Consider the following 24,799-nt stretch of genomic DNA (forward strand, 5'->3'; position numbering starts at 1 on the left):
AAAACATCATTATCTCTTAATAATTTCAAGCGAGAACTTGGGGCCAGCCTGTTGAATAAAGCCCCCTAATAGCCTTCCTTAGTATATTGTAACCTACAGTCTAATTATGTGCACATGCACACACACACATGCAGCATACACACTCACACATACACATGCACACACATTCACACTCACCCATCTGGGTTTCTAACCTCTGACACCCCATTTTTTGTATTCTTTGGTCTGTCTTCTGTTTCTGTTTTTAATAGTGCAAATAAATAAAAGGAAATGGAATGATGACTTCGTCTCAGATCTGGATATTGAGATTAGGAGAGAATATTGATAATGTTTGAAAGCTGTTTATTTCCCAGGCTGTAGTCCTGACAGTAAACCTGTGGTTACTGCTGTGGCTTTGAAAGTGCTCTATCCATTAACTTATTCTTCAGAGGGTCACAGGAGGCTGGAGTAGATCTCAGCATCAGAAGCAAACCCACAAGGCTCATGGAGAACATGCAAACTCCCTGCAGATAGGTCCCAAACTATTAGCCTCATGCTTGGTCTAATTACATGTTAGCTTTGCTGTTAGTTCTTGGTACTGTGTTGTTACTAAAGCTTAAAAAACTTCAAGATAGACCTGTTGAGGCTATTTAATATTATTGTACGCCTGCGGTATAGACAGTATTGTCTTATATGTTGATATGTAGCTGCTGTAGTTTGGGATTTAAAAAGTGTTGTTTTTACTTAAAGTTGATAAAAGGTCCTGTTAGTACATACTGTATCTTGTGCAAGATATCAATGTCGGTTTTGTAAAAAAGAAAAGAAATGTTTTTTAGTTGGGCTCCAGTTTCTGGTTTCAGAGTTTTCTAGTTTTTTGCGTCAGATATTGAATCCCTGTGTTGATCTTGATGAAGGCTGTTGGACTGTGAAAACACCAGAGACAATGATTGAAAAACATCCAGGCCTTTCCTGACAAAGTGTGATATATTGTACTTTATGGATGTATTTGAATGTATATAAACCAAAACAACAACAGCCTAATGCTGACATTTCCGACTCTTTTCAGCCTGGACTGTTTTGTTTTGTTGGGTCTTTAGTCGACTACAACATGGTTTACTAGTCTTGCACTAATCCTGTTTACATTTAAGGGATTTACACAGTAAATGATTTTTTATGACACCAGCTAATGAGAGACTTTACAATTGAATTCCAACATAAAAAGCAAACAGGAGTCCAACAGGTATTCCTTTTCTCTCATATATCATAGAGTAAATCATATTTGGACATGAGCTGTCCTTTGTATTGTAGGAAATAATTTCATCTATGTTTGTCTCTAACAATAATATCTCTAGTCTCTAATATGCACTGTTATCACAGGTCGCTAGAGGTGAGACTGATAACAGATAAAATGTTGTGCTGAAAGATTTACACATCACAGAGGGAGTGCTCCGACGGGAGGTTAGTGTCAGGACCCCGATCTGGTTTAATCTGTTAAATCTTAGTCCAGCTAATGGAAGAAACAGTGATTTAATTTGTTAAATGTGGGAAATACAGACATTACCTGAAGTTCATTTTCTGTCTGGGTTTTGTTATTTTGGCAGCAGGTTTTACATTTTTAGCTCAATTGTAAAAATATCAGAATTTTCTCTATTTTTTTTTACTGTAGTTTGAAGAAATTATGAGACCTTTTTTCTAACAAAACTTTAGAATTATATTTTTAAAACATGCCTAAAACAGTTCTCTTATAAAACATGTAATTCATATTATTCTCTTATAACAAATCTCCTCTATCTGCTCTCTGTGAGCGTCTAAAGGCAAAGAGTCGAGAAACAAAAGGTTTCAGCATGGACATGGATGGATTAGAGACCAAACAAGAAGAGGTCCTGTTTAATATTAATAGGATCTGGTTTTAGTGGATCCTAACATACACGCACGCACGTGCATGTGTACACACACACACACACACACACACACACGCACGCACACACACACATGCACACACACACACACTGAATAGTGGCAGAGAAACAATGGGTTGAGTCCAGGATGCAGGTATGTTTTGCTGCAGCAGGAATCAATAGGCTTTTAATCTTTAAAATGTCACCACCGTCTCAGATCTTGCATTGTTAAATTAAGTGTTTCACTGAACATGCACAGAGACATGTCAGCGCTCATGATGATGATGTTGCAGGCGTCTCCTGAGCCATAGTTACAGCATTATAGCTTTGAAATGTTGACCTTAAATCGGTGTTATTCAATAATAAGTCTTAACTCTTCAAATGTCAAATCATAAATAGGCTAACGATGTCAAAATCAGACCAGATATGAAATTTCACTTACAACATAGAGCCCCTAACTATCCAATCAGTGTAATTTTCAAACAAGACATGAAAAAATAAACACTGAATGGATGAAAAAACTTTTTAAAGATAGTAGGACAAAAAAGATGAACAGCCTAAAATCAAGAGTTATTTGAGCTAAATATTAATTTTAAAATGCAAGTTAATAATACTGGCATCACATCAGCTTTAAGGGTAACTAGCTGACACACCATATAACTTGTAGCATTAGAGGGGACCAGGGGGCCAAAGTTTCAAGTAATGAGGTAAACATATGTAAAAAATAATCCATGTTAGGAGTCATCTGTACCAGGCACATCACTGCAGGTGTTTACAATAGATAGCCTACAGCGCTACATATTGCTATACATGAAAATATTATAAGAAACATGTCATCTTTGTTGCTGATGTTATGTTACCAAGTCCTACTGGACAACATACAGCCATTATACAGTGACTGATGTTAGCATATTATATGTTAGCATATTTGCAAGCTATGTTAACATTTTGCATTTAATGTCAAAACTGACGCTGTTACTAGTTTCTGAAATATGAACAAGGTTCGTGTCAACATTCAAGTCGTATCACAAGACGTGAGAACAGAAGAAATACGGGCACCCCACATTTCCAGGAACCCAAATATCAATGCACATTATTTTTAACCCTCATTAGACTACCTCTGTGGTTCAATGTTTTGTCTTGACCAACACAAACCAGAGATAAGAAAAATTGCTCTTTTTCCGCAATGGACTAATAAGTGAAGTAGCTGCATCCCAATAACGAGTTTCAGGAGGGTATTTCAGATTTTTTCTCTGGGGAAACTGAATGTCTGAAAATGTCCAAAAAAAGAAGCTATGGGTAAAAAATGGTTGTGTAAAAATCTAACAGGTAGTATCTGGTCCTCAAATTGGCCATCTGACTCAGCTCAGTGTGTGTGTGTGTGCGTGTGTGTGTGTGTGCTTGTTTACCTTGACTCCAGCGAGCATGCCAGTGGTGGAGACGCTGAAGTCCAGGTAGGCCAGGGTGTCGGGGTTGGACGGTTTATACAGCAGAGGAGGTTTCTTCTTTGGCAAATCGTCTAAAAAGAAAATCAACCTGGTTCCATCAGTGCTGCTTTAAAATACAAGTACATGTACAGTACACAGATTATTCTTATTTATAACTTAATTTGTACAGTTTATCCGTAAATATATATATGTCTTTGTAAGAACCTGTATGTACGTGTGTGTGTGTGTGTGTGTGTGTGTGTGTGTGTGTGTGTGTGTGTGTGTGTGTTTACCTGTATCCATGACGGGGGGCCAGGTCCGGACATCGACGGCGGCTGAGGCTTCCTTTGACCTCAGCAGTTTCGAGATGAGCTGTGTTGTCATCACACACACCGACCGGCTCACCTGCATGACACAGTGCACACAATCTGACAAAATGCATCAACAGTAACCAACCACAAAAACACCATATTACATTCTATCATGTGTTATCCAACTGTGTGGAAGAGTAAGCTTCACTTTAAGTCGCCCGTTGAAACAAAACGGTTAAATTCAACTGCTTGTGAGATTTATAGTGAAGTACCTGCAGCTCTGACCTCCTACATCACCTCCCGCCAGCTCTCTTAAAAAGATGAACGAGGCTCGTCGTCATTCACAGCTCACATTCATTTACTCACTTATTTTTCCAGGCTGCTGGCTGGTTTCCTGGTTTCTGCAAGCTGTCGAATCCTTTGCCCCTTCCCTCCATCTTTCTTTGGTTTTCACTCCATCTTTTTATATTTATGAGTTCAACACCAGCGACTACTTGTATTGTGATTTCACGGCTATATAAAACAACTTTTGACCGAGAAGTTTCTACGAGAGACCTCTTATGGTGTGAGTTACTGAATGGAAATTCACAGTCAAAGAAAAGCAGAATAATAATGATAGACTAAAGTGATTAAATGGGAACTATGTCCATTTTAAAAGCCCATACATTTTATTCCTATGGTCTAACAAAGTCCAAAATATTAGTAAAAATGATCAACTCACACCCAAATCCAAAAACTGGAGCGTTAAAACTCAAATTTGTGATTATATCAGGTATGGAGTCTAAAACAACTTAGACAGTGAATGCTAGAAGATGTTACAGATGACACTGAGAGCTCCAAGGGAAATGTTCTGAATAGATGGGTATATTTTCTCTTTAACAACTGAGAACACTGCAAAAGAAATAAGCTCATTTGGGTATAAAAACAAACATTCTGTGGATCCACAAAATTAAATCTCCTATTCAGTCTATGGAGCTCCAGACTTCAAACTCACTGTTTTCAGATGCTATTTCATACAGGTGTCATCGTTGGTTCAATAAATGAATTTGTTTGAACGCACTGACTATGTTTAATAATTGTGGTGTCCATTCATTTCTACATTTTCATTCACGTATTTTTTTATGCTCACATGCTCAAGATGATAGTTCAACTTCACACAATTTTTTTTTCTTCAGGAAAGTGATATTGTCACTGGTTTAACATGGGACTGTATGTGCTTGGGAAGTCATAAATATTCTGTCATTAAAGTTTTTTACCTCCACGATCATCTTGACGGTGGGCAGCGTGGTGGCGATGTTCTGTGGGTGAGGTGGTCGCACCGTGATCGGCACGCAACCGGCATAAAGGCAGCCATAAAACGCCACAATGAGGTCAATACCTAGAGGAGATGGAGAGGAGAGAGAGGGTAAGAGAGAGAGAGAGACAGAGACAGGAAGAGGAGGGAAGAAGGATAAGCAAGAAGAGTAAGGAGACAGGGAAAGGAAAGTGGAGGGTAGCCACAAGAAGTAGGAAGTAGGAAAGTAGGGAGAAAAGGACCAGGTAGAGGGAGACAGGATGGAGAGGAAGGAAAAGTGAGAGATGAAGAAAAGAAGGAAGAAAGATTGAATGATGGAAGAGGAAATGAGGTGAGATGGTGGAGAGGGAGGAAAGGAGTGATGAAAAGGGTGAGAAATAGAAATGCACAAGAAAGGGAAGAAGGGATGTAAGGGAAGGAGATGAGTAGAGATAGGGGTAGGAGGGATGTTAAAGCAAAGAAAAAAGAGATGGGAAAGGAGAAAAAGAAATGGTCACACACACAATCACAGGGGCCAGGACGTTAAATATTGAGCGGTTGGACTCTGGAGGCAATTAATTGAATGCTACTTTAAGACAATCTCCTCGTGTTGGGGAATTCGTCCTGCACGGCTGCGTCCGTCCTGCCGTGATGGACGCAAGGCTCCATGTTTCTGAGGGGAAATTACAATTCTCTCCATTCTCCTTCATTTTCCCTGTGGCGCTCTCTTCGATCCGACTGCACGAATGAACTGCTCTGAATGTCTTTGTAGTGTCCTCATTTAAAAACATCCAGAGTTTGTCCTTGTTTACATGTCAGTACACAAGTTAAAGGATGGTTACAGAGTTCTGGTATATTTCAGTCAATATAGTACAAACTAGTGTACTTGATAACAACAGTTTTCCAAAAAAGGAAGTGTCAATTCCTAAAATGCATCTCAAGGATAGAGGAGGCTTGCCAAATGAGTTATGAGCAAGTATGCACAAGTGTTTCCTTTGTAGAAGTGTTTTTGAAACTGTTTATGTGTAAAGACCCTTAACAGACAGTTGACAACTTTAAGTTAACACTTAAGTGAAATCTCATTTCGTTAGATGCCTGTTACCATGATTACTCTGTCCTTATGTCTCTTCCTTGCCTCATCTGCTTACATCTGTGAGAGGGACTAAGACGCAAGTAAAGGAGGCGAGGAGAGGAATCGAGTATGTGCAAACTGAGAAATGACAACAGAGGATAGAGATGAAGCTTAATACTGATCTGCAGCTAGTGTTTACCTGGAGGGTAGACTAGTGCGACATGGTCTCCGTCCTGTAGGTGGCCCCGTTCAGCCAGCATGCCTGCAATCTTCTCTGCCCTCTTATGTAGCTGAACACAAGTCAATGAGCTGGCTATCGTACCCTGGACAAGGACACACACACACATACACACACACACACACACACACACAGAAAGATGATTGACACATTCAATCAGCAGTGTGTATCAGTCAATGTCATGTCACATTTGCCTCTCAGTGCTGAACAGCTGGAAACAAACCGATGGATCATATCGCCATTATGCAAATGACCAATTCATACGCAATCTCATTTACAATCTGCATCATAATAATAACAATGCGTTTTCTTTTTGCCAATTCTGTACAGCAATATTTTATATGAAATGAAATTCAAACAAATAAATTAATATGTCATAAGTCATTCTGTCTCTCTCATTCTGCATGGTGTACAAGAAAACAACCAAAAGCACTGGGATATAAGCAAATGTTGAAACATAAGGAAAGGGATCTGGCTTTTTTTTTTTAAAATTTAATCTTGTTTAAAGTGAGATGGTGTGTGTGTGTGTGTGTGTGTGTGTGTGTGTGTGTGTGTGTGTGCGCGTGTGCGTGTGTGTGTGTGTGTGTGTGTGTGTGTGTGTGTGCGTGCGTGTGCACATGCATGTGCTTGCATGCATGTGTGTTTGTATTTGATGAGAAGTCTTACCCTGCAGTTGAGCAGTGTGTACAGGACGTGGTCTGGAGTGGTCTGAGCTCTCCACTGTAACACCTCTGACAGGAAGAGGAACTGAAAACACAAATACAGGAATAGTGAGACCGAGTGATTACACACAAACATGGAAATAATCATAAATAAATACACACACACACATTCATCCTTGACACATAAATAATGCAGCAGGGCAGCTAAAAGGGAAAGAGACAGAAGAATCCTGTCGTCAAGTGAAAAAAAAAAGTTAGAATTTAGAGGGAACAACACAACTTTTATCATTATTCATTTTAAGGCTAATTAATTTATTCTTCTAAAGTGATCATTTTCAGACCTATTTCACTTACAATCACAATTTCTTTTTACTGAACAGTCTTGTGACTAGAAATGATGAATAAATCTGTAGGCACACTGCTGTTAAAGTTGGTGACTTTTAGAAAAAAATAACTTTTCGTCATATTTGCTAAAACCTCCACTATATTCACACAGTAGTACATGAGACAGATAATTTGTGACAAAAATCATATTCCTCTGCCTACTCTAATGTCTTGTGGCGCATACAATAGCTGTCAGTCATATCAATCACTGCTTGTGAACTGTGGTCAAACTGTCAATCTAGGCAGCGCTGATCAAATATGAATTAAGACTCTGTTACTGCATTGTCTATTTCTCACCACAGATGTTTTCAGGAACATGTTTTTTAGCAGTGAAATGTGAAAGTTTGTGACTCGGCTGCAGTGTTTGTTACAGCAAAGGAGAAAATGAAGCACAACCACGTTGGAGCTAACTTTCTGATCTTATAGCTAAACAGTAATTTTTGCTGTTGAGTAATGCAATTACTTTACTGTTTCAACTGCCAACGCTGTGTGACTTTGTTTTACAGCTGACTTGACTTGTAAAGCAGTTGCAACATTTGCATAATTTCTTTGAAATGTGGCTGAAAATTAATTCTTTTTGAGCCTCAATATTCACAGAAAAACTCTGTTAGCTTGAAAGGATTCAGAGTTTAGGATCCTTTCAAAGATACTGACGGTGAATACTGATAAAGTATATTAGCTCGGTGTGTTGGGGGTGCTCTTAATTTGGAAAAGAGTGGGAGAAGGATAAAAGTTAGTATGGATGAAAGTCATACTAACTAAGCGTGCAAGGGGAGGTAACAAGGCTCACCACTTTATAACAGCAGTAACAGCAAAAGAGATGGAAATTAGAGAAGGGAGGAGAGAACAAATCAAGAGACAGAGTTTGTTTCTGGCCTCATGAATTTTTCAAGATTTGCTGCCGAGCAGTACATTGCAAGGAGTGTAATTCATATTACGTTTTGTTCTGCCAGAGAAAGTCAGTTTTATTTGTGTGTGCGTGTGCTGCCAGCCTGTCGTCATCAGTGATGAGGATTCAGCTGTCAGAGTCTTAACCCGGCCAACTGCAAAACAAACGGACCTCCGCTCAGCACCATATCGTGTTCGTCACGTCTGGGAGGAACTCTAGGCGCGCTTGATTTGTACTGCAAATTTGTCCCACTGTTCCAAAGTGAATTATTGTGCTGGAGGAACTTACATCTGAGCCATTGGTCCTCCAGCTGAGGGTTCATGTAAGCATGTGGGAATCTTTGTCTATGTCACAGTAGCAGTACAAATTCCCGGTACTGGTATCAGTTCAAGTGTGAATGGTACGAAACCTTCATATTTAGATGGAGAAGACTGAACTGAAAATCAAGACCATGGCCTTTTGTGTAGCAGTTACGGCCTCGGTTGCAGAACTGTTATTTTTGTATTATTTACCTTTCTAGTAGACACAGAGCATTCATTTGAAGTCATGTTTTTATCCACCTAATAAGGTGTCTGATGCTGAATGGGTAATGTACAGAGGGTTTATTCAGAGCTAGCTTTCTGGAAAAATAAAATTTAAAAAACAACAACAACAACTTCTTACTGTGGCGGAAAACAAGGTTGAAACAATGATCCAAAACACACTGAAATGCATCATATGTTGAGAGGAACTGCAGAGTTAGATCGTTATTCTCTGTTGATTTGTCACGTTGCGGGAAATCATGCAGGTTATAAATAGTCACTCTGGGAATTGTTAAAAACAAATATTGATTAGTGCAGCTTTAAGTGAAGGTGTAACTGTGTCCTAACTGGATGCAACCTAAGCGAGAGTCAGCGACTAAATCTTTTTGATTACATTATTTCCTTTGGGACTGTCAAAACTTCCTATGAGCAAAGCAGCGCAATACAACTTGATGGCACACTGTTTTGAGCAACACTTTTATCCCACACCCCATTTCTATTTTATTCCTGTCACTTGTCTTAAAATGAAGACATCTCAACTTAACATCTCAATTTACCTGAAGAAACTTTAACTTTGTGGCATTCTTTGTAAGGAGGAGGGCAACATGCTTTTCAAGACTGTAGCCTTAATAAATTTTTTTATGAGGAAGTGACTTCACCTAACTATACTGCCAATACAGCTGGTATCATTAAATGTGACCAAAACATTACAACATCCCACATAAACCACTGTGTTCTGAACAGATATAATATAAACAGTGACACAAAGTGACTTTAGTCTTTCGGAACATAAATCAGCAAACTTTACTACAAACTACTCAGTTCAGCAACAGGTATGATGTATGATAGTAAAGCTGGCTTCAGGCTGGAGGGTGATCACTGCCAGCTGAATGTTTCTGTGAATAATATGTAGCATGCTAGCAAACAAGCGTGCATTATAAAGTGGAGATGTTGGTATGATATGATTTGGAAGCTACAGCAATGGCATCTTTAAGTTACCCACAACAGTATTGCTGTTAAATCTGAATAATGAGGAAGTAAGTACTTACAAATCTTTTCAGTGATAATGCCCCTGGGTGCACAGCTGAGAGATGTGCGATTCGTTTATATGGAGTGATGGAGTTCATTTTAGTGGATGTAGTCGGGACACGACAGAGCGTACAATATAACCCTATGCAGCTCCATAATCTGACGCTAGCATCCAGTTAGGACAGGGTGTAAAATCTCAGTTTGGCAGGCTCCATTTACAGAGGGAATATAAGGATAAAAACGAAGTCAAATACATATTGTGTCTCTGATTCATACTGTGAGACTGTGTGATCACTGTTCTGTATGTTTTATAAAAGCTGTCACAAAGACCAATGCCTCAGTTGTCACCATTGTTAATATAAGATATTCTGTTATACAGGAACCCTTTCAGCATTAAATATGACCTCCAGTCTTCTCCTGCTGAAAAAATCACTCAGCTCCACACTGGCCCAAGTTTCCTGTTTCACTGTTCAAAAAACTCGTATAGTCAACTCTCAGAGTTTGGCTGGCGAAAATGTCTCTCGTCTACTCACCACCAGCTTCATGCATCGCAAATCTCTCAGGGGGTTAAAAGATTTAAAGAAGGTTTTTCTTCCCCGATGAAAACATCACTCAGCTGCTTGTCAGCTCGACTCTGAGCTTTCATAAAACTTTCATAACAGCAAATGAAAGTCTGCTTCTTTTCCAGTTTCCTGCCTCACATATTAACATCCACCACTTGGTAAAGGCGTTAATCCAAAATACCCTAAAGTGCCACGACTGCACACATATGAACCCAAACAGTGTCAAAGCCTTTATCCAGCCATTGAATCACAGATGATCTCCTGGTTGTGATAAATCGTGACAATCATTTAAAAACTCCTTCTAAACCTTAACTGTGTTAAAAAAAAACCAAAACATGTATTTGGGGGTCATACCGAATTTTAGCAAAAAAAGAAGCCAAGATCTCAAATATGTAAAACTGATGATGCGGTCTTTATGGGTCACATAATCATTTCAGTAAAATCTGGCAGGTAACTAGGCCCAGCCTACATGAGTCACCATCGACACAACTTTCAGAGTATCGTCTTGACAGTAGCTGGTCATTGATTCCACAAAATATGTTGCTTGTCATTGAGGATGACTGTAAGCATAAGACCCCCTAATTTAAGGCTTTTCACAACCTTTTCAAGATGATTTTTAACCAAATTTGAGACAGATTTTTGGACCAACCATCTTTTTCTTATTTAAGCACTGCAGGTAAGTATAAAGGTAAGTAGTAGCTTTTGGTCCCGTGCAAAGTAAGGTTTTGTGTAAAAATACACTTATTCGAGTGAATTACGTTTAATTTCTTACACTAAATACAAGTATAAAGTACAAAGACAGTATTAGGTTGTAGTTGGTTTTTAACGTTGGAAATTTGGAAATTTACTATTCATGTCCAGTGACTGCAAAATATCATAACCATCACAACCATAACTAATTTCGCTTCAAGCAAGTATAAAACGTTTTTGTGGGATAACAAGATACCTTTTGGTGTCAACAACTCATAGTTTTAAACCATCAAAAGGATCAAATCTGGTTTGTGGTTTGTATTAAACGGAACATATGACCCCGAGTGAAACATGCAGAGCTCAACTGAAGCCTGAGACAGAACAAACTGGAACCTGCCTGCAGATAAAACCAATGTTATCTGTATGTGAGAGGACTGGCATGCTAAATACCAACACAAAGAACCTCTGTGTCCAGTATGTGTGTGTGTGTGTGTGTGCGTGTGAATTCCCAGGCCACAGATAGAAATCTGGTCTCATATAGTAGAGTTTTATCAGTTTGTCGGTGTTGAATTCTCATGTTAGTACACTGAAGTCTACAGCTCACTTGTATCTGATGTCATTATCAGATGTTCACTGAAATCCAACATATCGACCACCTGGCACTAGAAGCACTTTACGTTGCTTAAATTTACATAAAGAAAGTGGTTAAACCCTTCCAGCAACATCTATTGAACTAAGCAGACTATGAATCTAGAAAACTGGCACTGGACCAAACAGCAAAGGAAGCACACAGCTGTTCTCTTCTTCTAAATCTCTAAAGTCAAAAGGAAATATTTTAAGTAGATGACAGTTAAGTATAGAAATATTACTTACTTGTAATTAGGGATACATGATACATACTATATCAGGCCCAGAGATTATTGGCCGGGAAATTTAAATTATTACTTATTATTCCAAATAATAAATCATAGTCAACAAATAGAGATTGTAATAATAAAAAGCCAAATTGGTTTCATTGACTTACTTGTACAGCATCTACACTGTAAAGAAACAGAAGAAGAAGAAGAGCAAGTGCAGCATGGTAAGTAAAGAGCCAAACATGTCGCCAGTGTGGATGTTTTTCACAGTCTTAGAGGACGACAACACAATTATCCCTTTCGGTGCCATTACACATGTGAGAGGAAAATGAAGAAATGAAGGACTGTCCCCAGAGACACTGCCTTCCTCTTGAATAGTCAGTCAACGTCTGCCTGGTTAGCTGGAGCTAACACAACAGCAGCAGCTAACGTCATACACCAAGCTGTTTCACAGTCCAAAGAAAACCACATAGACAACAAAAGGCTCAACTTTGACGTCAAACCCGTTAATGACCGTTATAGCCATGCGATTTCAAAAGTTAGCCCAGTCACTGTGTGAGTGTGTGCAGGACTGCGGGCTGCACTACTGTCTCATGAAAAACAGAGAGAGAGAGTGGATCAAGGAGAGGCTGAGTGAATCAATACACTGCATGCAGATCAAAAATAAAATCTTGTGTTTACCCATTTTAAATAAGAAAAAAAAGGAAAACTAAAATATGACAGGCCAGTGTTTATATTTGTGGCAGGTCATCACAAAATATGTATGGAAAACAGAAGGCATTTATTTTTGGATTGAGGGATGCACTTACTTCATTTACTTGTTTGTAATATATTGACACGTCTGATTGACAGATCATGTAATAGGATTTAATTTGAAATCTTAGCCAAAACGCTCAATAAGAGAAACAAAGGCAAAGTTGAAATTAGCTATTGCGATCAAAACCCTGTTTTGTACTAGGCTGTAAACATGCTTATTTCTGCTGTAAAATTGGTCATTTTTATATGGAGGTCTATGGAGATTTACTCTGTTTTGGAGCTGGTCTTGAATGGCTATTCGATGAACTGCAGTTTTTGGCTTCCTTTTTCAGCCTCTGAGGTTGCAGCTTGGTTTAAATTCCTTTGAATTAAAGCCAATAGTGTTTTCTCCCTTATAGTTGAGTGTTGCTTTAAAGAAAGGAAACAGAGGAACTCTTAAGCAAAGTAATCACACTGAGAGGCTCAGATGGTCCCAGTGTGACTGTCAGTGAGCTCAGTCAACCTTCCTGGGATAAATAAACGTTATCAGAAGAGCAATCTGAGAAGACGTTCAAAGTAAATCACATTTCACTCTATAAGATTACATTGACACACACACACACACACACACACACACACACACACACACACACACACACACACACAGAAAATTTCAATAAACGCAGGAACGTTTTTTAAACAAAGCAGCACCAACAGTTTGAAGAGTAAGAGGAGCTCATTCACACAGAGGGCCTGGTTTTCAGAGATGTGTTACACATGCAGTGATCGATGAATAAACAAATCAATGAAAGGATGAATAAATGAGCATACTGATGATTACAAACAGCAGGAGGAGCCAAAAGCGCAGCAAGAGTAATTAACATTAACATTCAGCAGAAATATTTTGCATTTCCACACAAAATCACCAAATTTAATTTTGAATGAAGCCTCCCCTTCTGACCTTGTGAAAAATAACCTGCCAGACAACTTAAACCAAATTCACAACTGTTCCTAAACTCATTTTGCAGGAATACTGACCAACGCTGCTTCATCTGCAGAGAAGAGTTGCCAAAATTGATTAAACTGTACTCCCACAAGGAACAGCAAACACATCCCTCTGCACAAATGATGCTGTCCACGTCTGAGCTAATCACTACAAATATCATCATCCTGTTTAGACTTGTTATTTGGGCATGAAGCCTCAGGACTGATGATTTCATTCTGAAATTAGCTGAGCAGAATTGGATGCAACATTGCCTCCAAACAAGTGATGATGAGGCTTTCTCCACGAAAACTTTGTGTATTTGTAATTTACGGCTATAGTGTGTACACATAACATTCAACGTCATAGTTAAAGCATCAGGCCCCTCATACTGTTCCCATGTGTTATAATATAACAAAATATCTATAGCTTATTCATTTAAATGTGTGAGAAGACAGAGATCCACTGAACCCTTCTGGCAACTGACTAAAAAGCAACAGAGCTCAGATTCGTCACTGCTTCTTCCATCTTTAACTTGTCTTTACACATAATGACAGGGAGAGTTTTACAGGCAAATTGTTTCCTCATGACAGGACTCTGTAACCATCCTTTCGTCGTTAAAGTATAAAAACCGACCTTTCAGATGAACATCTGAGAAATAGGGCAGTTTTTTTTTAATCACCATCTTGTCAAAGCAAGCATTAGTATTTAGGTTTTGATGGATATCGTAATGTGAACAAGATATGATTTACTGCCCTTTTTCCACCAACTTTGTACAGCGCAGTCTTTGTGATAAGCAGGGCTGTTATTAATGTTATTTATTTACATTTTGAGCTTCAACTGTTTTTTGTTTTTTTTTTTGAATGAAGCTTCAAATGTCTGTTTTCATATGGTGTCATCATGATGAAAATTAAAAAAAAAAAATCAAACAAAATAAAGTGATTAATCAGATTAAATGAGTTAGCTGTTTTACTAAATTTTCTTTAACAAATTAATGCTATCTATTGTGCTGTTAGATTGCTGATAGACTGCCCCATTAATACAGGTGCGTGCCTCTCTTTGTGTTGATTATAATGAAAATGTTATTTATTAAAAGGCTAAATGGCAACAAACGTGGATTGAAGCAGAATATTTTGTCGGATAAAAACATGTTGCAAATTTTGGAAATAATTACATCTTTTTTCAATAAATTTCAACTTGGTTTTACTTTGTTGTTGAAGCGACATCTATTGATCTCCTCTAACTCTCGAAAAGAAAGCGAATAAGTGTATTTCCCAAAATGTAAAAAAATTCCTTTAACTGTAAAATCAAGGCAAATTTGAACCCTAAACCACTTATTCAACATACAAGGAAACATTTTGTGTCAGAAAGTATGTTTGCTGCTATCTGCCTTGTCTAACATCTCCTGGGAACGCTCTTTTTTGAGGTGCCAGAAGTTGAAATTTGTAGAAGCTTTGGGAGTTTAGGTGACAAGATTTGAGAGCACCAGAAAACAAAGTTCATCAACATCTGTTTGGTTATATCCGAACAAACAAGCAGCCTTACAGAATGTTGCGAGTGAGGCTGGTGACACAGCTGCAGCCTCCCAGTGTGCTGCTGTTGAGGTGGTGCTTGTTATTATTTGGGGCCTGCCTCTTCTCATTAGAGTCTACATGGTGTGTGGCAGCCGCTGGCATGCCTGACGCTGTAACTGATGACATTTTTCAGCACGAGAGAAGCGGGGAAAATCAGTTCTGTTGGTAACACATACTACCTGTTTCTCTCCATAACTCATAGTCTTGCTTTTTGTTGTTTCTCTACTTAAATTATTCTTTTTTGTTCCTCACTTTTCTCTGTTTTCTATTTACTTCGCATTCTCTCATGTCCACATGTTCTCACTCTCTTCATGCCTTTTTTTCTCTCCTCGATCTTATAGCCTCAATTAATTGTTTTTCAGACTTTGTTCTCTGGCCGGCCTTTCCTCTCCTGTCTTGCTCACTTTTGTTGGCACAAGTGTGACATGAACAGAGCTGCCAAAGCATCTAATTTTCACTCCCACCACCTACTGGCATTGGACTTTCCTTTTTAGTAACTGCATTTTAATCTTGAATTACAGAGGAGACAAAAAACTTGAAGAAGAAGGCCACTTTGTGTCCTGTATCTAAAGATTTTGCCTTGATAGAAACCTTTAAATGTACACAAAGAGAGTCTTTCCATTACTGTACGATGGATGTTATTATAAATAAATATGAGAAATGTAAACTGCAACACAAACTGCAGAACAAGTAACTGAAATAACTGGCATAAGATAAAATGACAAGTGGAATAAACCACTATGGTGTAAATAATGAGAAATGGCATATGTGTGTGTGTGTGTGATGTTGATGATGATGATGATGATGATGATGATGATGGTGAAAACCAGCAGTCCCCCTCTCACACACACCTTCCTTGCCTGGTCATTGTCTTCGATCTGCCCCAGATCCCTGCCGCTGGCCTGAGCAATCCTCTTCCCTGACACCAGATTGCCCACCATCACAGACGCAGGACCGATTTCTGAGGAAGAGGAGAAAGAAAACATGTGAGGAAGGTGAGGTCAGGAAAGAGAGAAAGGAGCACACAGTATGCCAGATAAGAGGAGACAGCATCTCAGACCTTTCTTACTTTTAAAAAGTTGTTTTATATATTTACAGTTGTGCATATCATGTTATCAATTGTGTTAGTTTTAAAAAACTAACTACACCTGCGTATACATGTATCAGTCCATCCATATAGCATCACATATTGTTTCATACTGTACCTGGTTGTTTCTGCCGGGGTTTAGGCAGGTTGGTGACGCAGGTGTGTGGACACATGAGCACGTTGCAGGGGTGCAGCGCCCCCTCCAAGAAGAGCTGCTTGGTTTCTGACAGGTGGATGCCACCCAGTGGAGTCTTAGGCAGAGTGTTGGACGGCACCAGGGCCAGACAATACACCCCCACCTGATGGATACCGTCTATCGCCTGGAAAGTTGATATGAGTTTACTTTTAAGGAAAGAATAGAAAAAAGGATGTTGAGGCAGGACATTACAAAGTAATGGATAATAGTATAGAAGGTCAGGATTGCTTAAATAATGTGACTATTTTTATTGGTTAGATTTGGTATTTACGCCTAGCGTAGGATGAGGTCATCATTTAAGATTTGCTGTGTGCATTTCATTCTGGTGTAGCTCTTTAAATGTTTTCATACAGAAATTAAATAAAATAAGATGAAAAGATTAAAATGAAATATTAAAGGATTACGAGAGAGAGAGCGAGAGAGTACAGCGTAAAGTGAGATCCACTCAAAAAAAATAAAAAGAAATTACTATTTGGAGTTAAACTTCACTTTCAGTGCTTTCTTTGTGAAATAAGAATATTTATAAAATCTTGCTGATATAATTAACGAATAAATGAGTTCAGGAAAAAACACAATTTGTTCACAGAATAACATTTAAAAATAACGACAAATTTTCTGTTAAAAAAAAAAGATCTATGCTGTTGCATAGCACTAAAAAATGATCTTTAAAAATTACATCTCAATTATTGCCTTTCAGCTGCATTTACAGTATATCATATTAGTTTAATAGTATTACATTAACATCTGATACCTGATATAACAAGCCTTTGCATAAAAATCAGACATAAATGTAACAAAGGAAATTTATCTTCCAATATTTTGAAACTTTTTCAAATGATCTAATTTCCATTTCTCATAATCTGAACAAAATCGAATGCTTAAGCAGCCGCCCTTGTTCCAAAACGCTGAGTGTGAAATAACCAGAGTAGCTGAGTGGAAGAACAGCCAGGAAGTATCTGTGATGGTAGAGGAATAAAGAGATTTGGTTTTTATTGCAACCGTAAAAATGCAGACAGCTTTTATAGTTTCACCGCAGACTCCACGCCGGCTTACATGGATCTGGAGCTCAGGCTGAGATTTTATCTTTTCATACAGTATGAATGTACAGCACAGTACCATATACTGTGAATGTATGTGTGTGTCTGTGTGTGTGTGTGTGTGTGTGTGAGAGAGAGAGAGAGAAAGAGAGAGAGAGAGAGAGAGAGAGAGAGAGAGAGAGAGAGAGAGAGAGAGAGAGAGACAAAAATGTGGTATGAAAGAATGTGTGTTTGAGTGTGTTTGTCTCCTTTAGAGGTGACCCGTTAAAATGTGTCTGGCTGGTGTGCATCCTGAGTATTGACAGTTTTCCTGAGCTGGTTTGTGTTAAAGAATAAGTCTGGTGTTATCAGTAGTTGTCATATTGTCAACAATTCCCATGAAAAGACTAAACCCAACAACGGGTAAATTCCTCTATGAATACTTTCAAACTTTTCTACCCTGTCTGTGGTTAAACCTTGAGTGCATTTGTATCTATTGAAGATGTAAATCTTTAAAAAACTGAACCAAAAATACATAGTTTAATTATTGTTAACTATATATAGACTGTTGTTCAGTGGTGTATTAATCCATATTTGGTGCCTTAGTAATAGTCAGGATATAACAGTAATGTGTTTACTGTATAAACTGCATACTATACACTGTACAGAAAATGTGTGTGTGTGTGTGTGTGTGTGTGTGTGTGTGTGTGTGTGTGTGTGTGTACCTGCAGAACTCGGCTCATCCACTGGAAACTGTCTTCCTCTGTGGAGTCGGGCCGCTGCTCTGCCACCACCACGATCCTCTCATCGTGGAGCACCGTGATGGAGAACACTGCTATCCTGAAAACACAAACACAGAAAGGAAGAGCGACTGAGGAGGGATCCCTCTTCAAGGAAGGACAGACGTGCAGTACATGTCGTTAATAACAATTACATTGCAATAATGACAAAAAAGAAAGAGAAAGAGAGAGAGGGAGAGAGGGGGAGAGATGCACAGCAATAATGCTAACAATAGCATGTCATATTACAATAGATATAGGTGTAAAATTACTAAATTAACTCTATGATAGCATGTGATGTTACGTGCACATATTGTGTGTGTTGATAAGAGTCCCATGCGTATATTAATAGTAGAGGCATGACGTATAATAATGGCAGTAGAAGGTCGCGTCAAGCAGGATCATGGCATCAGCAACCAGGACCCACAGCAGTCAATCTGGTGAAAAACGTCGACACTGAGCCTAGCCAGTCTATAGTTAGCATAATTAAAGAAAGTTTACAGACAGAACAATAAATAACAATGAGAAAACTGATTAAACGAAGATAATTTGCTCGTTACAAAGCGTGACAATGCAGGCGTCGTGATGCAGAAAAATAACAACTAAAGCTGAGTCGAACATTTCTTAAACGTTTTTTTTTTTTTTTTTCCAACAACTGTATTGTTTTGTTTTTTCAGGGTCCCTCATCAGCTCCTTTATTTTATGGACACAAAAGAGGGCTGTGTTAATTAATCCAAGAGAAATTATCTCAAAGAAATTATCACACAGTCTGTTAATTCTTTAGCAGAAAGGCAGGCTAACATTTGGAAGCTAATTAGCCAAGTTAGCTTACCTGTTAGCTACCAAAATTATGCTCCCACCATGAGTCAAATATTTGTAATGTTTTTAGAGAAAACACGAAAAATTCTCTTTGATAAAGCGGAGGTCCATTTATTCGATTTTTTTAGGCACTTGTGATTAACTCTTTCTTTCTATTTTATGCGACTTTATGCTAAAACTATACGTCAGAGTGGAATATTGTATTTTTCACTCTGTTTTATTTTTCTGACAGCTACGCATTGAAGATGATTTTAAATACAACATGCCAATTACAACATAAAAATGCTGCCCACACTTGAAATGCATCAGCAGTAATAATGGATTTAAAATGTTTCAAGAGCAGCAGACATATAGATCTGAAACAAAAAGTATCTGGAAGATTAATGCTGCATCACACATTTACCTGCCCCTGTAGACAAACTTCATGGGCTCCACAGCAAGCGCTGTGGCGACAATGTCGTCAGCATTGTGCTGACGGCCCCCGACAACCATCAGACCGTCCATCTTCCCTGCAACGAAGATCAGACCTGCAGGTCCGATGAATCCCAGCAGGCCGGTCCGCGTGAAGGGAAACTCACTGATGGGAGAGCCGTTGTTGGTCACAGGGAAGACCTGGACAAGTTTCCAATGCAGAGGGTGAGACAAAGTTTGTACTTAATAACTGCAGGACAGAAAAATAGATCAATTTTTAAAAAATCTTTCACAAACTCACCTCGAAGGTGTTCTTTCGTCATGCCGGCCAGACCGTAGTACGAGGTTCCCGTGGGCGACAGTGCAAACGCACAACTCTCCGATCTCATCAGTTTTTACAGAGCTGAGGGACACCTTCAGGCTTCACCACACACATCATACCTACAGATAGAGAGAGAAACATACTGTGATTTTATGAATGACAAATTACTACAAGAATACAGTTTGTCCAGTTTCTAGATGAACATCCCATTTGTTAAATAACGCAAAATAATTAGGAAATGACAGTTTTCAAGAAAAATATGTAGCAAACACGTGTCAAAAATCAGTGATACAAGTCCTTTACTTAAGAGCATATATGAGTAACAAAAAAGAAAAATACTCCCTTAAAAATACAAGTACTGTCCTCATGTATTGAATATAAGTAAAATCTTAATATTTTTCAGATCAGATGAAAAAAAAAAAAAAAACAGAAAAAAGGGCAGGAAGGTCTTAAGAATTAAAAGCTTAAGAAAACGAGGGGGGGGGGGGGGGGGCAAAGTAGAGGGGGTTGGAGGAAAAAGAGGTGAAAAAGAATTACAGAAGGAGAAAAAGAGAAAGGAAAGAGAAAGGAAAAAAATGAAAAAAATGAAGGAAAGGCACAAAAGTCTGGTACAGTTTGAGTAAAATTCAAATTTTTTATGGACTATTTTTACAAGTCCGCCAAGCATCAGGTTGAAACAAGGCTGTTATCTTTGATTTATCAACATTAATCAACATTTTGGACGCTTTCTAGGATCTTAAACCAGCAGAGGTCACATTTATCTTATGTCAAATGTAAATAATAAGTATAGAGTAATCAGTAACTTGAGTAATCAGATCAACAATAAAACCTACAGTAATTCCCCTCTCTCACCTCCAGGCATGACAGAGCCGACATCCTGCAATGTGAGCACCGAGAGCTTCTCCTCTGAGTCGACCCGGATCACGCCATGACTCAGACCCTGCATGGACAACACGCCGCGACCAGGAGGGTGCTGCCCTCCTCCAGGGGCCTGCAGGAGGAGTGGAAAATCAAAACATGGAGGGTGCTGGAGCGCTGTAAATGTTTGTGACAACAAATTTTAGATCCTGAGTAAGGATATTTCTTTGGAGGTGGCAATCTTTTTGGAAAGTGAGGGTAAATTTGTAAAGTAAGGACATTTTAAGAATTGAAGAATGTTTTGGAAATGTAGAAATAGCACGCACATTTTTTGTGTGTGTATGTAGTTGGGAAACAGTTTTGGAAAGCACGGACAACCTGGAAAGTTAAGACATTTTTGGAAAAACACATTTTGTGAGAGAATTTTGGCATGTTTGAGGGTTTGAGGCCCTTTAGGGAGATTTAAATTGAGGTTAAAGTTAGGAGTAAGAGTTGAAGATTGCTGGATGTTAATGAGCAATCTTACAAATACAAATAGAGCTGTGTGCTTGTGTTTGTGTGTGTCCTGTTTTGTGATATTTTTTTAATGAGTTTTGAAGCAGCTCTTCTGAAAATAAAGTTGAGTTTATTACTACCACACCCGCTGAGGCCAAGTGCTATTTATTAGGCTGTGTGTGGCACAAATACACACACACACAATACACAGAGGGCTTTTATAGTGTCGTAATTAAGAGCATAAAGCATAAATTACAGCCGGCACGTGGAAGAAAGCCGCCCGGGTTCGACTGTAATGTGGTTGAACTACAGTGCTGATGATGAAAGAGGTGGAAAGGTTGACAGTTAAGTGTTTCAACAACCATAAAATGGTGAAGTCAGTGGTTTGACTGAGCTAAAATAAGAGCAGGTCACAGGGGAAAAAGAGTGAAGCCACTTATTTACTCTGAAGAGTAAACAGATATTATGGATCTATCAAAGTGAAAAGTGTTTGCAGGGACTACTGCAATAAAATATTTTGTTTTTGTTTGTTTGTTTTATATACTTCATGATTTCAGTTTGAAACCGGGGGATAATTTCTACATTTTTTTTTTATTCATTACATTTTAATTAAATTGTTATGTCAAAATGTGCACTCACCAATAAAAAGACAAATGCATGTATGTATGTGTGTGTGTGATCGGGGGGTTGAGGGGGTGGGTGTGTACCTCCTTAGAGCTACAGTCAAGGCCTCGGGGAGCTGGCACAGGGACAAATGACCTCTGGCTTCAAACCTTTAGTCTGGAAGACGTTGAGGAAGGCGTCACAGGATGAAATCGACCCTAAAAGACACAATTTTAAAAAGCCATTTTAGTACGTAACAGCAGACGGCAAAGTGGGGCAGCTCATTACAGTGATTTTTTTGATGTTATAATTGTAAACTTTTTGATGAGCAAATTTTGTCTTTTAACTGCAAACCTTTAAAAATTGGTCATAAAATGTTTGAATGGTAAACCTTACTCCGTGAATGGTAAACCTGATATACTACTGGATAATAAAAAAATCTACTACAAAACAGCATATTAAATAAGCTTATTTGTGTTCTGTATTTAAAATCTGTGCAATGCAAGATTAGGATATTCTGCAAAAATTCAGATAAAATAGACCATCATTCAAAAGTGAAACATTTAAAGACAGCGTTCCAATTACTACACATATCAACTTTAGGCCATCATCAGCGCATTAACAGTGCAGCAGTTTCATTTCTATTTCTGTTGTTGGACTATCATTATTATGAAAAGCAAAATGTCAGCATTCATCTTAATGTCATATATGCTATGTCACATACATTTTGTTAATTTTTTAATTATTTTTTAGTAATTATTTCATTATTTTTTTCAATTAAATACCTGAACACAAAGACATTGTACTGGTCAAACTGCAGTTATATCTGGTGTTTAATATTCATGGTCCCTAAAAGACAAAACTCTCTTGTTTTGAATAACTTTACTATAGCACCATAGTGTAAACATAACATATTTATAGTGTGTGTTCTTACAGGGATTTGAACCATCAGCCACCACTAGCATGCGCAGAGAGCCCAGGTTGATGTCTCGCTGCTCCCGGTGGGCCACCAGAGCCCAGTGCATGTCCCGCGACTTCACACACGCCACCTTAGCTACACACAAAACATGCCAATATAACAAATATGTAGATTTTAAACACATTTAGTGGCAGACAGCTTGATTTCTGTTCAACAGTCACTTCACATTTTGTTGTCAGTGTTAAGAATAGCACATTGTAATAAAATCATACTTATGACTGATAGAGAGAGGACTAAATTCAGCTCTGAGCCAATTTTGAGGACTGTAGTTTTTGGTGTTGTTTTGCTGGATCACAATAAGGGTTATAATTTGTTAAATTGGATTATAATAAGAGGTGTTTCTAATATTTTGTTCACTGCTGTTTTCACTCGAGGCTAAAAAAACAATAAAATTGACACAGTGCAACCAAACACAACCAATGGCATCTTTCTGTTTTGCGCTGTTAAAACTTCATCCAGCATGTTTCCCCTCAAAATAGAATCAGCTGGATCTCAATATAAAATTTATAACTATAAAAAAACGTGGCTTCCATGTAAAGGTAACGGCATCATTTGTTTACAGCAGTTATCTGACGTACATGATTTATTGATGTTAAACTGGGACATTTAATTCCTTGGCATGAATTTATTTCTGAACAGTATTTCTGCTGAGTTTGGCTTGATTAGATTACCTTTGTACTGGCAGACTTTTTGGATCCAGGACAGAGGGTTGACCTTCATGAGGGCGTAGGGAATACTGATGACGTGCATCATATTCATTACACTCTGACAGAGACACAAAGGGAGACAAAATAATCCAGCGTGAGAAATGTTTTTAGTAGAACTTGTTCTTTTAACCCCTTCATTTCATGCTCAAATGTTTAGTAAAGCACATTTTGAGTCACTGTATCTTAATGAAAAATGTGTTCAACCTGATTGTGATATCTCTACCATTTGGTTTAGTTAACAGATTTACGGAACTTCAAAAAGGTCATAATAATAATTTCTTTTTAAAGTCATGCTCTACCAAACCGCTGATATTTCCTTTTAGGATAAAAACCATATATTAAATGTTATTTCATTATATATTTGATTTAAAAAAAAAAAACATTTATCAGTATGACTTTTCACAGTTTCTAAGATGTACTGTATATCTAATGTACTGTAATGGTAAATATCTAGAATAAATGTGTGGAAGTCATAAAAGTAACGGTAATACTTAAACATACATACATACAATAAAAAAAAACCCCCAAAAACATAGATTTCTGTTATTATTGCCCCAAGGGGAAAAGAAATGAAAACAAACAAAATGATGATAAATAAATAAATAAATATAAATAAAAATATAATAATAATAATAATAATAATAATATAATAATCCTAATAATAATAATCATAATAATCATAATAATAATAATATTATTATTATTATTGCTTCTTTTTTTATTGAGGAGGTTAAAGGGTTAAAGTATGAAGTTAAAAATAGAATATAAGACTTCATTTAGCTGTATGCTTACTATTTATGACTCATAGGTCACAGAATGATAAAATAAAAACAATTTCTATGCTGTATTGACATTAAAAAACAGCATAATAATAAACCTGCCAGTTTTATTCTGCCATTATACTTTCACTCATAATTTGAAACAATTAGGCAAGACAGTAAAGGTTAAGGTGTGTTTTTCTTACAGTCAGGACGGCGTGCCACAGTCCTACATCCTTCTTGAAGTCTAATACATTCACTATGGTCTCAGCTGGAGGACAAGAGGGAGACAGAAAGAGATGAACTTCCACGTCATATTCGGGGATAAACCACACATTACTGTATCAAAGGTGACAGGAACTAAAGTGTAAATGTGTGTGTGTGTGTGTGTGTTTTACCTTCTGTGTACGAGCAGGACTGTGTGAGGGCTTGGCAGTGTGTGAGCATGGCTATCCTCATCACCGTCACACCGAGGACGCTGCCGTCCTTGCAGGTCTTATACTGGACAGAGACAGAGACAGTGAATGTGCGTAAGTAAGAGGTGAACCTACTGTGTGTCTATAGTTCATTGCTTTGTTTTGACAGATTTTCACTGATATATTTCTAGAAAGGAAGGTGTACCACAAAGACACAGCTGACTGCAGTTTACAGTAAAAGACACCCTCTAGTAATGAGGACAGCTTAG

General features: G+C 38.0%; 1 protein-coding gene across 1 annotated transcript in view; it reads right to left on the bottom strand.

Annotated features, from left to right (window-relative positions):
• Positions 1 to 24,799, bottom strand: part of LOC121951317 (disco-interacting protein 2 homolog C-like) — a 220,820-nt gene that overhangs the window by 14,740 nt on the left and 181,281 nt on the right. The window contains 21 exon segments of the mRNA XM_042497594.1: positions 3,287 to 3,396; positions 3,598 to 3,709; positions 4,872 to 4,993; positions 6,160 to 6,283; positions 6,865 to 6,945; positions 15,936 to 16,045; positions 16,290 to 16,491; positions 18,109 to 18,223; positions 19,385 to 19,593; positions 19,694 to 19,708; positions 19,710 to 19,745; positions 19,747 to 19,788; positions 19,790 to 19,833; positions 20,567 to 20,686; positions 20,689 to 20,705; positions 21,775 to 21,805; positions 21,808 to 21,888; positions 22,605 to 22,724; positions 23,321 to 23,414; positions 24,321 to 24,385; positions 24,513 to 24,615. Coding sequence (XP_042353528.1) covers positions 3,287 to 3,396; positions 3,598 to 3,709; positions 4,872 to 4,993; positions 6,160 to 6,283; positions 6,865 to 6,945; positions 15,936 to 16,045; positions 16,290 to 16,491; positions 18,109 to 18,223; positions 19,385 to 19,593; positions 19,694 to 19,708; positions 19,710 to 19,745; positions 19,747 to 19,788; positions 19,790 to 19,833; positions 20,567 to 20,686; positions 20,689 to 20,705; positions 21,775 to 21,805; positions 21,808 to 21,888; positions 22,605 to 22,724; positions 23,321 to 23,414; positions 24,321 to 24,385; positions 24,513 to 24,615 — 1,953 coding nt within the window.

Source organism: Plectropomus leopardus, chromosome 12 (genome assembly GCF_008729295.1).
Source record: "Plectropomus leopardus isolate mb chromosome 12, YSFRI_Pleo_2.0, whole genome shotgun sequence".
Taxonomy (NCBI): domain Eukaryota; kingdom Metazoa; phylum Chordata; class Actinopteri; order Perciformes; family Serranidae; genus Plectropomus; species Plectropomus leopardus.